This window comes from Cyprinodon variegatus, unplaced genomic scaffold (assembly GCF_000732505.1).
Source record: "Cyprinodon variegatus isolate N-32 unplaced genomic scaffold, C_variegatus-1.0 Scaffold1393, whole genome shotgun sequence".
Lineage (NCBI taxonomy): Eukaryota > Metazoa > Chordata > Actinopteri > Cyprinodontiformes > Cyprinodontidae > Cyprinodon > Cyprinodon variegatus.
The window spans coordinates 83,477-99,446 of record NW_015151846.1 but is presented as its reverse complement, the minus strand read 5'-3'; the positions used below and the strand labels follow the sequence as shown (position 1 = coordinate 99,446).

The following is a 15,970-nucleotide window of genomic DNA, read 5'->3' as shown; positions in this document are numbered from 1 at the left end:
CATAGGCCTATAAGAATCATATGTAGACATATTCTATATTTCTTTTTGAGTATCTTTAAAGTAAAAAAAAGCAGACAGAGGGCAGGAATGTATTTAAAAGAGAAATGGCCTTTAAGTAACCTGTCAGCCAAGATGGAATAGTCCTTCCTTACATAGATATCCTGAAAGTTTAGTTTTAAATCCCAGAACTGTCCGTGTTAATATGACATATTAATAAAGTTACTGAATATCAATGTTTAAAGATATGCTTTTTAATGATAATTCAAATTAACATACATTTTTGTATAAGTTTTCAATTTTTTTCTCCATTTTCCTAAGGAACCTCTAGCGCCCCCTGGCGTCCATCCAGGGGAGCACATCTTCCACTTTGAAAACAACCCTTGAATACAATAGCTCTTCTTCTTTCTCAGAAAAACTGAATACAATGTGTGGATTTTCTAACAGACAGACTTTGATACCCAATTTCTAAAGATGAAATTTTTTTTTTATCAGAATAGTTCAATTTAGTTAGTTTAATTTAATATCCTAAAATTTTCAGTTACCAAATGGGAAATATCAAAGAGAAAAAAGGAACACCCTTATTATGACATTTCCTGACTACGTGTGAAGTGTCCTTCATCCATGACCTCAGATGAGGAAATCTAAGAGGCCATCAGGTCAGCAGCATTACAGCAGCAGCAAGTAATTCTATCTTTCTCAACTATTATTCATTGCAAAAGAATTTGAGAAAACTGTGACTAGACGTTTGCTCAGAGTTGTTAAAGTCATTCAAATTCTTTACTTCAGTAATAGAACAATTTATTTGTGTAAAAAAGGTAAAAAGTACCGATTGAACTTCTTTCAAAGTAATACATTATAGTTTCTACATACTGAATTAAATCAGTGAAAATAAGTGCTTTCCTTTAGAAAATATTAAATATTTTTCTAAAACTCTACTCTTATAGAAAAGTTAATTTTATTCTCTCTCTCTGTATAGAAAGCATAAAATAATTACTGACTCAGTCTTGTTATAAATTTTAATTTCAGGCAGGATGATATAGATCATAGTGAACAGAAGTTTTGCAGGAAAAGCTGAATTCTTTTACAGCTCAGATATTCAAAGCATTAGAATTTGCAAATGGACCTGAAATAAAAACTATAACAACAATCAAGATGTAAATATAAAATCTAATAAAGAGTCAATGGATGGAGAATGTATTGTGTCTCAGAATCTACAATTTTCCCATCTCTGTCTTCATCCATGGTGAAATCAGTTATTTTGTAAATTAACTGGACCCAAACCAAACAGATTTTCTCATCATGTCATTATCAACATGTACAGAGGTAAGGAGCCAGTTTGGAGAAAATTAGAATTTAATGAATGAAGTACAGACAACAGTGTTCAAATATAAGGAGTAAACTTAAAAAATCATCAGAAAAATAGATACTGAAATAACCACATTGAGTAAAGCTAATTAGTTATAGTAAAAAAAGAATTTATACCATGTAGATTCACCTCTGAGTTTAGCACTTATATGAGTTTTGCATTAACAACGCATATAAAAAAATTTAATTTGTATTTTTTTTTCTATCGATTGTAAAGATGTATAGTACAGTGTTCAAGTATTTCTCCTGCAGACTTATATAATGAGGTTTGCATGTTCTTTCCCGTGTATGTATGGATTTTCTCTAGGAACTTGGATTTTCTCAAACTGTCCAAATATATTTAAATTAGGTTAACTGATCACTGTGTGATTTGTTATGACTCTGTGTTGTCCTGTGTTGTGACAGTGTGTCAGTCCATTTTATTAATTTTATCATAAATGCCCCAGAGACATCTTTGTGAAAGTTTGCAGAAACTGCATATCTTCCCAGAATTGCCATTATTAGGCTCATTAGCACATGATGATTTGCATAATTTAAAATATAAACATTTTTCAAAAGTTTTCCCTGGCAGTTTGGCTTATTCTACAGCCATATTCAATTTGCAACTTGTTTGCACAAGGTTTTGGTCACATCAAATCCCAAGTAAATCATAGTGTTAAGTAAATTCAAGCATAATATATTGGAAATTTTTGGTTATATGATCCATTATGTCTGTCCAGACAATTCTTAATTGATTGCTACACAGCTCACACTCTACCTTAGTTTTTCGTATTTTTATTTGGCTTTCTTTGTGTGGACCCATCCTCTTGCAAATATACTTTACTTTTGAGACATCCCATAAATCAATAGCTTAATTACTTATTCTCAATTATGTAAGGTTGTTTTCTCAAAGAATGGGGTTTAAGACTTAGACTTAGATTTTAGTTTGTCATTTTGTAGACACAAGTTTAAACAAAAATAAATTTCATTAATTACAGCTCTCTAGACTATTTCATTTTTTAAAGTGCAGCCTTAATAAGTTAGATATATATATTTCAACTTTCTTTACAATTGTTGAATACAAAACATGCCTACTTACTTCTTCTTTCTACATAAAATCTATAACCTGTTTTTTTAATCTACATTTACCACTTCGCGTGTATTCTCGCGAGATGTACACTATAGCGCCCCCTTGTTTTCATGTGGAGAAGCGGCTAATGATAGCAACGAACACTTAGGAGAAAAATAATTTAATATTGTGTTTTCTGACGCTCCCACGGTCTGGTAAAAATCGCGAGAGGAGTTGAATGTTTCGTTTATTTGTTACGTTTTCACTTAGACTAAACGACTCTTTTTAATCCCGGGAACGGGGACGCGGCCTGCTCCAGTAGCCGGCTTCCTGGTGCAGCTCGAGCGGCTTGCCTTATCAGGAGAGCCCGGTGCTTCCGTTAGCTTCTTTTCCTTTGACGCGACCAACCCATTGGAGCTTTTTTTTATTATTTCTACCAGTCTTGTTTTTATCCCGGATATCTACCCTCTTCCTGCGCGGACGTTGCCGGCGTTTCTCCCCTCAAAAGGACCATTTAAAGCCCGGGGCGGCCTGTTTTGTTTTCGAGCCGCCATGAATCTCTGCGAACAATAACAGAACCATAAATAACTACCGGGGCTGCATCCCAACTGGAGGCTTTAATCGATGCATCATGCGCTACAAGCTGTGGGACAAGCCGGGAGGAACCTGCATGTGGATGATGGATCTATGTGAAGGAGAACATCGCAAACAGGAGCAGTTTGTCATGTGAATTTCAGAGCTTCTGCGAGGCAACCGGCTGAAAGCAGCGTTTAAAGCTGGAGGAAAAGGGCTCCACCTGCGGGCTTCATATTTAATATTTCACCCATCACTGGATCCAACTAAACCGGGGGGAAAAAGTGAAATTATGTCCGAAGCTCTTGCTCCTGTTTCTGGGCTGGATGGATGGGATGTTTAACCCGGGTTTCCCTGCTCTCAGGCTCTCATATGTGTGGGATTTACCGACAGGGAAGTGACCGAGGGTCCTGCCTCCATCTATGCTCTCTCCAAAGCCACCAGACTCCCCTGACAAATATTTGTACCTCCCAGAAAGCGGGAGTTGAACGGGTAAATTATCTGGTGTTTTAACGTACTGTTCCGCTTTAACGGAGCGAGCCTGCCAGCTGAAATGAACCCAGTGAATGCCACCGCTCTCTACGTGTCTGCGAGCCGCTCGGTGCTGCAGTGCGACCCCAGAGATCCCCGGGAGCTGGCGGAGCTCTGTAAGGTGCTGCCCTTCTTCCGCCAGTCCCTGTCCTGCCTGGTCTGTGGTAAGTTAGTCATCAACAGGCTCGCTTTATTCACGCGGAACAGCGCTGCTCTTTATGGGGAACGAGGATCTCCTCAGTACCGGTGACAGCCTTTAAAATGATGCTGCATTCAAGTACAGTGGGGAAAAGTAGATATTTCTGTAGAAAAATTACCTTTTCTTCCAACCAAATGCTATTAAGATGGAATCTACAACACATAAACGTTAAGCTGATGAATAATATATTGTATTTGATATTTTTATATTTGTCATGTTACGTAACTTCGCATATACTTACGCATTTGTATAATTATTTCCCTTAAATAGATAGACATTTAAATATTTTTTTCCCATCCTTATGATCGAAGTTGTTTTCTTTACATAAATAAACAACAACAAAAGAAAAGTAATATCCCTCCCCTCCCCCTTTGTCTAGCGTTCAAGTTTTTAAAGCTATAAATTCCGAAGTGACTTGAAAGCATCATGACACACCCCCGTCTGTGTGAGGCTCTGTCAGATTCTGTTCATGTTTACATTGCATGTTCTGTAAGACAGGGACAGTTTTTACTTCATATCTTGTATTTAAAGTGGTACCATTTAAATATTAAATCTAAATATCTAAGAACATTTGATAGGATACGAATTTCTCTACCTATTATTTATAGATAACTAACATTACAACATATATTCTAATTTAATATGAGTTTATTGATTAAGTCATGCTTTTTGTCTAAAAACGTACATCATTTTGTTTGTGTAACTCATTAAATTCAATTTATGCTTATTTACTCACATGTTACCAAAATCCAAACTGAGCAAACCAAAAATGAGTATAAATGTTGTTATTAACTGTTTTCCTTTTATTTCTATGATGGTACCAGATGATCTTATGTATAGAAGAGGATTAGGGTCACTGAAAATATATATTTTTTTAAAAGTTAGTTTTTAAATTTTATTTCAGTATAATTTTAGAATTCTGACTTTAATCTCAGAGTTGTGGATTTTAATGTAGATGGGCACCATGAAGGATGAAATGTTGGAGCACTCAGCTTCACTGACAAATATTTGAGTTTTTAGGCCAGTAATATATTAGTGGAAAATTACAGTATTAGGCGACTTTTTATTTGATGGTATTTACCACAAAGATGCTATTTAATTAATGGAAGGGCAGAAGGTGATTAAAATAAGAGAGCTAGTTTAGTCTTTAAAACAGACATGGCTACGGCTTGATGCTAACATGTTTGTTAGCTGTCAGAATTCTGACTTTTTTCTCAGATTATACTGAAATAAATTTTTGATGGATATTTGAAATTAGTGCTAATCTTTGTATCAGTGTGTAGAGGCAGACGTTGTGCAGGACAAGTATATGACTCAGAAGTCACTCTTATCTAATTCAAATTCTACTTCTAGGATTGCCACAATAGTATGATCATTAATAAATTACATTAGTTAAGTATTAAAATAAATATTATATAAATTAGTAAATTATAACATTTGATAATGTACCATTTTTTAAAACCATGGAGAAAAAAGACAGATAAATGATGAAGAGCTGACCTATTTTAATCTAAACATGGTGTGAGGTTTCAACAGAATCATGGATGCTAGTATTAGATAGATGTGTGAATAATGCAAAATAAAAAACCAAAATGTAACACAATTTAACAATGCTATAAGGTTGTCTGAGGTGTTTTATTTTTTTATTTCATGTGCAAATAAGTCAGAAATTTAAATTTATCAATAGCAAAAATATGCAAACACTTTTTGTGTTTGGTATTCACACCATGCTAAATATTGGATCCAGATACAGCGTTTGAGTACAAATACTCTTTGGTGTATTCATACTTTTATAAAGGTATTTTATAAAGGAGACGTGCATCTGACCGCTTTCATTAATCACAAGAAAACCTGAAAGAAAACATAAATAAGGCAAGATAGACTTGTTTCTACTGCACTATAGAAGACCAGCTCCACAGCACTATCAGATAGCCTCCATCTCTGCTTTGTAAATAATGCATGCGTGTTAAAGCAGACTATGCTGTATGTCAAATATAGACGTGCCGTTGAGAGGCGGGATTCACAGAGTCTGTGCTTGGTTGTTTCTTATGAATGGACCTTCTTCCTTTCTCCCATCTGCAGCTGCAGGCTCTAAAAGCCAGCGTTGCTAAGGAAGCTCCTCTCAAAGAGCAGCTGTCGCTCAGTCCGGCAGCCTGCCAAGCATCTCTCAGGTTTATAAATGCAGACCAATAAAGAGTGGGAGGTTAAACAAGTCATCATCTCATCAGTAGGAGTTTTCATATTTCCTGTCACATGTCATTTAAAAAGCATCTTCCAAAGAATTCCTCCAATTCCTTTTTTCTTTCTTTCTTTTTTTGTCACATTGTTATTTTAAATTCAATCCTATTTGATTCAGGTTTTATGTACAGCATTGACATACGGAATTGGAGAATTATGAAATTAGAAGAAAGTGGCATGATTTCTAAAAACAACTTTCAAAGAAAGAGATCTGACAAGTCTGGTTTGTTCAGTTTCTGTGTATCAACTGAACCATGTTAATTTGAAGTCACAGCTGCAGGCCTCTTTGGATGCGCATCTCTCAGCTTTTCACAACCAGAGGCTGAGGTTTTGCCCTGTATTAAAGGAATTGTGGGCTTAAAAAACATGTACATGCACAACCCTGTACTGCCTCCAGAGAGGGAACGCCTATTAAATGCGTGTGAGCGCGTGCACCAGCCCAGTTCTTCTTGTGCACGCTCTGTTTAAAAGTTGCTGTTCTCATAGCTCATACAAGCTCACTGTGTCCGAACATCCATCCTAACCCCTAAATCCCTTAATCACTATATACAGCGGAGACTATATAGTGGACTTTATAGTATACCCATAATGCTTTGTGAGGAGAACTCTCAGCGCAGAGCATTTTGGGATATATCTGCCTCTTCTGAGGCCTTTCTTTTCTTCTCATACACTTGGTAGGCACTTTTTCCCTTATGACCCTTGGTGAATTTCTAAGAACTGTGGTGAGAAAGGTGAGCTTCAGCGAGTGAAACCGTAGCTCACCACATATATACACCTGAAAATGCGCATGTGCAGAAAAAAGATGAACTAACTAACTAACTGGGGACGAGCACTTAGGACGGCCTTTACGTAAACATCACCAGAATGATTGACAATTAGGAGGACCACTTATTTAGATGATCCACCCGGAAAAAGAAAATCCTTCACTATACCTTTAACTGAAATTTATAAAAAGAGTTGAAGCTTCGTGAGATTAGCTAAAGTACGAAGACAATTGGCTTTATCTTAAAGATGTTCCATAGGATTTGGGGCTGGACTTAAACTAGGTAATATCTAACAAATAAATCTGCCTTAATCTAATGTGGTTCATTGCAGAGCTGCTCTAAAAACTGCTTTTTTTTTTTTTTTTTCCCTACCAGTATTTGCAGGTGGGTCAGTCTTCACCTCTTTCCACATATTTCTTTGTTCCCTACTAGACCTTTTCAAGCTTTCTTCCATAAAGGAAAGATTCATGGTGATCATTACTAGTTGTCTTGATGACTGTTTCACCTGAGCTGAGCATCCCTGCAGCTCCTCTAGAGTAATGATGAGCTTCTTGGTTTCTTCTCTGGTTAATGTTCTCTCTTCCTGGCCTGCAGGTGTAGGACAGACTAGTGATTCCATCCCATAGATTGGAGGAATCAGTTTCACTGGGTTTAATTTAATGGTTGGAGCTAAACAAAAATTGTCGCCCAACTTTACTGATTTGTAGTCAACAAAAAATTTTTTAATTTTCCTCCTACTTTGTTGTTCTTGTCAGAAAATCCAGTGAGTTTTAATTGTACCTTCTTAAAGTCTTGATTTCTTTAAATAGAGTGTTGGGCTTAAATTGTATCACATACAATATATCCTAAATTCTGAGCATCTTTGAATGTTTATTTCATCAAAGGGCAAATTTAACCAAGAGGCTTGCTCCCTGGCTTCTTCTCAGGTAACCTGCTGCAGGACCCCATCGCTCCCACCAACTCGTCATGTCAGCATTACGTCTGCCGTGGCTGTAAGGGTCAGAGGATGCAGCTGAAGCCGTCCTGCAGTTGGTGTAAGGACTACACCCGCTTCGAGGAAAACCGGCAGCTCTCTTTGCTCGTCCACTGTTACAGGAAGCTCTGCCTCTACATCACCCAGTCGCCGCTCGCTCCACACCTCGCCAGCGCTGCCAGCGACTCCCCGGACCTCCAGGCCATCCTGGAGGAAGGCTTAACGTTGGCGGAGAGCGAGCTGGAGTCGGAGGATGTTTCAGATTCGGCCTCGCCGTCGCAGACCGCTTCCACCTCGGAGGTGGCTCAGCCTGATGAGGCTCCGCCCTCCACAGAGGTTAAAGACGAGGAGCGGAGCCCGGCGACGGTGAACGGACTTCATGACTGTAACGGATTGATCGGTTCAGACTCGCTGCAGCCCATCACCGCAGAAACGGGCGGGGATGTGGCAAAGCAAGAGAGCTTCTCAGAGGACATACCGGTGTGTGTGAGCATGACGGCCAGCGGGGAGGCGGGGCTTTGTGACATCAGCCCTCTAGGGGAGGACCTGAAACACAGCGGGGGGCAACTGATGTTAAGTGTAGAGGATGTGCTCAGGACTCTGGAGACGGACGCGGATCCTGCCGCCACAGCTGAGCCTCACCCAGACTTCCACCCATTAGTACCTCAGCCCAGCCTGAACGGGCCGCATCGCCTCGACCCATCCTGCCTCATCCTGGAGAACAGCCCCCGGCTGCTCCATCCCCACCTGCTGCCCCCTCCTCAGCCCCCTGTAGTGCCCCCCCATGTTCCCCCACGCTGCCCTCGTAAACGCTCCCGCTCAGAAAGCGACAGCGAGAAGGTGCAGCCCCTTAACATTACCAGCCTTTTACGAGGGCCCACATTCGGCGGCCCCAACCATCCCGTTAACGCTGGTGCCATCGCCAAACACGAGCCGAAGTTCTCTGCTGCCACGCCACACCCCCACCTCTTACCTGTCCCCAACGGCGGCCCCCCGAAGGTGGGCAAGAGCGTGTTGCTCCCCAACAAGGCTCTTAAAAAGACTATGGAGCACCACGGGGCCAACAAGAAACCTTACACAAAGGCCCGGCAAGGGGCCCCAAAACCTCGCGCACAACCCCGTGACAGAGTGCCCCCACACCCCCACGCGCACCCCCTCTCTCATCCACCGAGCCCCTCAAAGCCGCTGTACAAGAAGCCTGTAGAGAAGAAGGGCTGTAAATGTGGCCGAGCGACGCAGAATCCCTCAGTGTTGACCTGCAGGGGGCAGCGTTGTCCCTGCTACTCTAACCGCAAGGTGAGAGAAAAACTGAAACTCAGGTTTATTACCCTGCAGAATTGTATTTCTCATCCTACTTTTATACTTGTACTTTATAAATAAAGTTTTTAACATCTGGAATTTTTAAGAAAGAATTGCATGTTGACAGGAATGAATAATTTCAGCACCAGAACTTGGTAATAAGGCAGTTTATATGGAACTACTCAACAAAAAGACTTTTGAAGGGGTCATAGAATAGAAAAACGAGTTTCCATTGTCATAGATGAATGACTATAGTTCAGTGGGTGAAATGGACGTACAGAGAAGTTCAAACCCCATTGACATCTCCTATCTCTGCAATTCTAAACTTCCACCATAACACGGGCGAAACCAAACGAAGCCCCAAGTTGACGTAAACTCGGGGCTGTTGCATTATTTAGTTCTGGCCTGTACTTTTGTCACGCCCCAAAAGACATAGAGACCAGCCCACTGGTTCACTGGGCCAAGAACATGAATAGAGGTAGGTGTAAGACGCCAGTTTAGCTGTTTAGCCACTTCTACAAGAATTACAAAGCAGGAAGTTTCTCTATTGAAAATGAGCCATGCTGGGTTGCTGACTGGACCGGACCGGGCATTCGAAACGAGCCATCAGCTCCGGGGCTGGTCTGAACCCGACCCGGTGGCAGTTTTCTGGATAATGGCAAACCCTTCTTCCCCCTACCTACCTTACCGTACATCCCCCCACCTGCTGTCCCGGGGTCGGGTTCAGTCACTCCGTCCCCCGTTGGCTCCCTGCCCCGGAGCTCACGGCTCGGTTCTGCTGTACTGTAGTCGACCAAAATCCCGGACAATTTGGAAACTCCCCCTGGACATTTGAACTGTTAAAAGCATGAAAAGTAGAACATGTCCGGGAAAAAGACGTCTGGTCACCCTACCATATCAACAATTTGATGTTTCAGTGAGTGAGTGCTTGTTGCTATGATGCGTCTTTGCTCAGCAGCTTTGCTCGTTGTGAACCAACCAATCAGCGCACAGCTCATCTAAATATTCAAGAACATACAATAAAAAGAAGAAAACCAGGCCTATCATTAGGGCTCATAGAACAGCAAATATGCCATTTTCAGCCCAACTGATGTTACACACCCTATTCAGAGACCTGAAGCACTAAATACCCTATAGAATCATTCTATGACCCCTTTAAAGTTCATTCTGTAGTTTGTTTCTTCAATTTATCCAATGCGATTTGGTTAAAAAAGAATTAAACGAGTACGAGAGGAAATAAAAAGGACAAAAAGCAACTTTTCAAAATTGGGGGCAGCTACAAACATCAGAATGTTTTGATATTTCATATTATAGACCATCACAAACTAGGGTATTTTTTTTATTTTATATCAAAAATCAAACTGTATTTGAACCTTTGATTTTTTCTTCATGTCACGCTGACTGCAGTGTGTGTAGAGAGACTCTGTGCACCGATCTGTGCAGATTTTCTTTCACTTCTTTCCCAGAAATTAAAATAATGTCCCACATTCGATTGGGTCAGATTAGGAAATTTAACATTAAAAAAACTAAACAAAGATACAACAAAAATAAGCCTACGCAGCTACAAAGCAAAGCCCTGTTTCATAACCAGGTGATTTTCACAGATCTAAGTTTACTCTTTAAGAGGGGAGAGTGATAAACATGTTGCATGTCCTGCACTGAACTTTTTTAATGCTCAAAAAGGATCATTATTTGACTTTATCAATTTTCTGAACTCCTATAAGTAAAATATTCTGCTTATGAAAATGTTTCACTGATCGTTTATGCTTGCGATTCCAAACCAGGGAAACCTTCCTTTGCGATTGAAAGATTTAGCATTATCCCTCAAATCAGATGTGTCTTACTTTGTGAATGTGTCTCTTTTCCTGTCAAACCCATGAAAATGCTCCTGAATTTCTCCATAGTCTGATAAAATAGAATCGGGTCTCCGTTGGAGCTACGTTAGCCCCCTTGCTGAATAACGTGTTGGGATTCGTTGCTTTGTTTATCCCTATTTACTCTCAGTGAGTACTAAACATCAGAAGCTTTTACGACACGATTTTCTGTCGGATCAGACACAGAGTCATGTTTGGTCTCATCAGGGCTTAAATAAAGTGCACTACAGGCAACGTCTGTTATTTAATTTCACTATAGATCTATTTGTCCTTGATGCTTTAGTCATAATATTAATCATCATGGTGCAGATAGATTAGAGAGGTTTAAAGCAGGGTGACTTTCTAAAACCATCTTCTACACTNCCAAGAACATGAATAGAGGTAGGTGTAAGACGCCAGTTTAGCTGTTTAGCCACTTCTACAAGAATTACAAAGCAGGAAGTTTCTCTATTGAAAATGAGCCATGCTGGGTTGCTGACTGGACCGGACCGGGCATTCGAAACGAGCCATCAGCTCCGGGGCTGGTCTGAACCCGACCCGGTGGCAGTTTTCTGGATAATGGCAAACCCTTCTTCCCCCTACCTACCTTACCGTACATCCCCCCACCTGCTGTCCCGGGGTCGGGTTCAGTCACTCCGTCCCCCGTTGGCTCCCTGCCCCGGAGCTCACGGCTCGGTTCTGCTGTACTGTAGTCGACCAAAATCCCGGACAATTTGGAAACTCCCCCTGGACATTTGAACTGTTAAAAGCATGAAAAGTAGAACATGTCCGGGAAAAAGACGTCTGGTCACCCTACCATATCAACAATTTGATGTTTCAGTGAGTGAGTGCTTGTTGCTATGATGCGTCTTTGCTCAGCAGCTTTGCTCGTTGTGAACCAACCAATCAGCGCACAGCTCATCTAAATATTCATGAACATACCATAAAAGGAAGAAAACCAGGCTTGCATTAGGGCTCATAGAACAGCAAATATGCCATTTTCAGCCCAACTGATGTTACACACCCTATTCAGAGACCTGAAGCACTAAATACCCTATAGAATCATTCTATGACCCCTTTAAAGTTCATTCTGTAGTTTGTTTCTTCAATTTATCCAATGCGATTTGGTTAAAAAATAATTAAACGAGTACGAGAGGAAATAAAAAGGACAAAAAGCAACTTTTCAAAATTGGGGGCAGCTACAAACATCAGAATGTTTTGGTATTTCATATTATAGACCATCACAAACCAGGATATTTTTTTTATTTTATATCAAAAATCAAACTGTATTTGAACCTTTGATTTTTTCTTCATGTCACGCTGACTGCAGTGTGTGTAGAGAGACTCTGTGCACCGATCTGTGCAGATTTTCTTTCACTTCTTTCCCAGAAATTAAAATAATGTCCCACATTCGATTGGGTCAGATTAGAAAAAAATTAACACTAAAAAAACTAAACAAAGCAACAACAAAAAAAGCCAACGCAGCTACAAAGCAAAGCCCTGCTTCATGACCAGGTGATTCTCACAGATCTAAGTTTACTAAAGTTTTTTTTTTCTTTAAGAGGGAAGAGTGATAAATAAACATGTTGCATGTCCTGCACTGAACTTCTTATTTTAATGCTCAAAAAGGATCATTATTTGACTTTATCAATTTTCTGAACTCCTATAAGTAAAATATTCTGCTTATGAAAATGTTTCACTGATCGTTTATGCTTGCGATTCCAAACCAGGGAAACCTTCCTTTGCGATTGAAAGATTTAGCATTATCCCTCAAATCAGATGTGTCTTACTTTGTGAATGTGTCTCTTTTCCTGTCAAACCCATGAAAATGCTCCTGAATTTCTCCATAGTCTGATAAAATAGAATCGGGTCTCCGTTGGAGCTACGTTAGCCCCCTTGCTGAATAACGTGTTGGGATTCGTTGCTTTGTTTATCCCTATTTACTCTCAGTGAGTACTAAACATCAGAAGCTTTTACGACACGATTTTCTGTCGGATCAGACACAGAGTCATGTTTGGTCTCATCAGGGCTTAAATAAAGTGCACTACAGGCAACGTCTGTTATTTAATTTCACTATAGATCTATTTGTCCTTGATGCTTTAGTCATAATATTAATCATCATGGTGCAGATAGATTAGAGAGGTTTAAAGCAGGGTGACTTTCTAAAACCATCTTCTACACTTTGGACATCCTGAACACATCAATCCTTTGTCGAGCATAGCTGCAGCAGTATCATGCTGTGGGGTTTCACTTTTTTAGGAGGGACTCAGCAGCTGGTCAGAGGTGGTTTGAAGACTACCAGGCAAACATCATCAGGATGACCTAAGGGCAGATTAGACTTCTGCAACGGTACATATCAAATGTCGCTTGGGTCTGGTCTCGAACCAGTTTTGCTGGTACACTTCTGAACCGTCGGTCTGGAATTTCTAGGGACGCACAGCAGTTACCGACCAAAGCACAAAGGAGAGACTATTCGAGAACTTGCCTGAACTTCGGCGGATGGTCACAAGAACTTCGCTTTGGCAGAGACCTTGGCATCTTTATGTAATTTGTCTGAGGCATCGTACAAGTGGTTGTACTTCCGAACCTCCTTTATTAACCTTTCGTCCTAGTTGTCCATTGTAGTTGTCCTCGGTTTTTAAAAATGGCACGCCCCGGCACCGAACCGAGAAGGACGACCACACAGACAGCTGGAAAGGCATTTTGGCATTTTTGTTCGCGCAGTTCCGCTTGAGGTCTGCGCGCGCACAGAGACAGATTTGATGGTTGCAGAGGCTAAGTGTCAGAAGCATAAATTGGCCTTTAGAGTAATGATGGGTCCAGTAACACCGATGTGTCGGTGATGCGTTCAAGACAGTGTTTTGCTTTCTTCCAAGAAAGCAAAACACTGTATCGGTGCGTGTGTTGTTTCAAGAAAGTCATGTGACTGATACAGGAGTTGTTTCTAATTGAATGACACATTGAACAGATGATGCATGTGCGGTTTATCGTTAAAATTTTCAAGGATTTTGGAGCCTTAAAGGAATAGGAACGTATCAGCCGTTGCGTTTTTATTGAAATTATCTGAATTAAAGTTAATTTCAAATTGACTCTTAGTTTATTTACTGTTTTTACTGTACTTATTGTTTTAAAAATATAACTTATAATCCTAGTCCACAAGCACCCTCATTCACATTTGACATGTTTACATTATTTATTGGCTGCATCTAAAAATATCAAGATATTTTCAATTTAAATATAAATCTGAAATAATAGAATATAACCTAGAATAACTTAAATAATATTATCGTACTAGGTCATCAAATTAATTCAGTTTAGTCTGTCCAATGCCTGTAGTGTCTTTAAAGGTCCAGCAGGTGTCAGTATTCAGCAATGTGTCGAAACGCTTCAAGATGCCTCATTGACCCCTCACCAGCTTAGGGTCAGGGGTCAGCAACATTTATAGCCCTGAGTGGTTTTTCTCTGCAGGTTTAGATGTTTAGTTTGAGACACAAAAGCAACATGAGATAAATTGGCTTGATGTTACAATGTCCAATATATCATCACCAAACGTTTACGCAGTAGGTGCATCCAGTTTTAATGGGGAATGATTTGAACGACGCACAAAGACACAAAAATCCACCGCCTGTGCCATTCTTTACGTAGCTGCCATGGATCTATCAGCGGGTTCTCTCTGCTTCCAGGCGTGTCTGGATTGCATCTGCCGCGGCTGCCAGAACTCCTACATGGCCAACGGGGAGAAGAAGCTGGAGGCCTTCGCTGTGCCGGAGAAGGCCCTGGAGCAAACCCGGCTCACGCTGGGCATCAACCTCACCAGTATCGCCGCCGCGGCCCTCCGAAGCCCAGCCGGCGGCTCCCCAGGCGGCACCCTCCTCAACGTCACCACGGCGACCGGCGCGCCCGTCTCCGCCGCCTTTCTGTCGGGGGCAGGCCACGACAACCGGGCCTTCGAGGATTCACTGGAAATGCGGTTTGACTGTTGAGGTCTCCTCCCCCACCTTCCTACATTCCCAGGTCGACCTGCAGCAGCGGAGCCAGAAAAAGGCAGCTACAGTACCGGGCGGTCTGACCGCGCCCAGCATGTGGTCTTTCATCCCGAGAGGAGAAGAAGAAAGGAGAGAGACCTAGAGTTACTTTATGAGCAGAGATTTCATTTCAGCCAGATTAGTTTCCTTTCTGTTTTCTTCTCTACGTCGGGTTTTGTGTAGAGCATGAAGATGTGTAGGTGAGTCAGGAGATGCGTGTGTGAGAGTGTGAGGGCACCTGGTTTGGAGACAGTCGACATCATCAGACTGGTGGGAAAATCAAAATATTTTATTTTTACACCCAGATGCATCAATTCAGGATTTTTTCTACCAATCAGAAGCAGATCTGCATTCAACCAGGATGTTTTACAGTGCTAAAGGGCAGATGGGAACCTCCAATCATAAAGCATCATTCAAAGCTCAACTACAATAATAGTTTCTTACCTGCTTAGCTGTAGAGCCAGGATGTGAATTTTAACACCACCAGCCAAGGTTTAATATGCCTGTTGAATGTTTATACTATGTGAGCCACTTAAGCTACTAAATATTACTCTGAGATGTTGTATACTTACAGAAACATGTATTTAAGTAGTAAAATTGTGAATTTTAAGTATGGAGGAAAAACAAAAAAAAATCCCTGGTTTGCTGTTTTTTAAATGTCGTCATTTGTGTGTTTGTGAACATGAAGCACTTTCTCACACTGGTCACAGCTGAAGAAACTCACATCCACCGCGTTGCTCATCTGCTCTTTTATGCGTTTAAAAACCTCTGGTTGATTGCAGATGTTTGCCACAAGTTTGGGTCCAGATGCTGCTAAAGTACCACAGAAATAGAAGAGAAGAGGAGAACGAAAATGCTTCTCCTCTGTTCGTCCTTCTGTTTTTCTCGCATTAACGACATCTGCAGTATTTATTCTCCCTCTTAACGCCAATCCCACAGCGGGCGTCTCGTTTTACCCGACCACTGTCCCCGTTTCTTTCTTGGTTAAGTTGCAGTTGCCTTCCTTAGTGTTCGTTTTTTGCTGTCTCCAAACTGTTCTTGTTTGTTTCTCCCTCTGGGCATTTAAATAACTGTAATATAACTGTAACATATTTCCATAAAA

General features: G+C 40.8%; 1 protein-coding gene across 1 annotated transcript; it reads left to right on the top strand.

Annotated features, from left to right (window-relative positions):
- The first annotated feature begins 2,536 nt into the window (after positions 1 to 2,536).
- Positions 2,537 to 15,970, top strand: LOC107103204 (E3 ubiquitin-protein ligase MSL2-like). Its single transcript, XM_015402768.1, has 3 exons — positions 2,537 to 3,681; positions 7,645 to 8,987; positions 14,527 to 15,970. Exons 1-3 carry the CDS (start codon positions 3,540 to 3,542, stop codon positions 14,824 to 14,826), a joined length of 1,785 nt encoding a protein of 594 aa, XP_015258254.1. The 5' UTR covers positions 2,537 to 3,539; the 3' UTR covers positions 14,827 to 15,970.

What these genes read in the sequence shown, in the direction of transcription:
- LOC107103204 (XM_015402768.1), top strand. Translation starts at nt 3,540, where the DNA reads ATGAACCCAGTGAATGCCACCGCTCTCTACGTGTCTGCGAGCCGCTCG. An exon ending in CCTGTCCTGCCTGGTCTGTG is followed by an intron (nt 3,682 to 7,644) that starts GTAAGTTAGTCA and finishes GCTTCTTCTCAG; the next exon opens with GTAACCTGCTGCAGGACCCC. An exon ending in CCTGCTACTCTAACCGCAAG is followed by an intron (nt 8,988 to 14,526) that starts GTGAGAGAAAAA and finishes CTCTGCTTCCAG; the next exon opens with GCGTGTCTGGATTGCATCTG.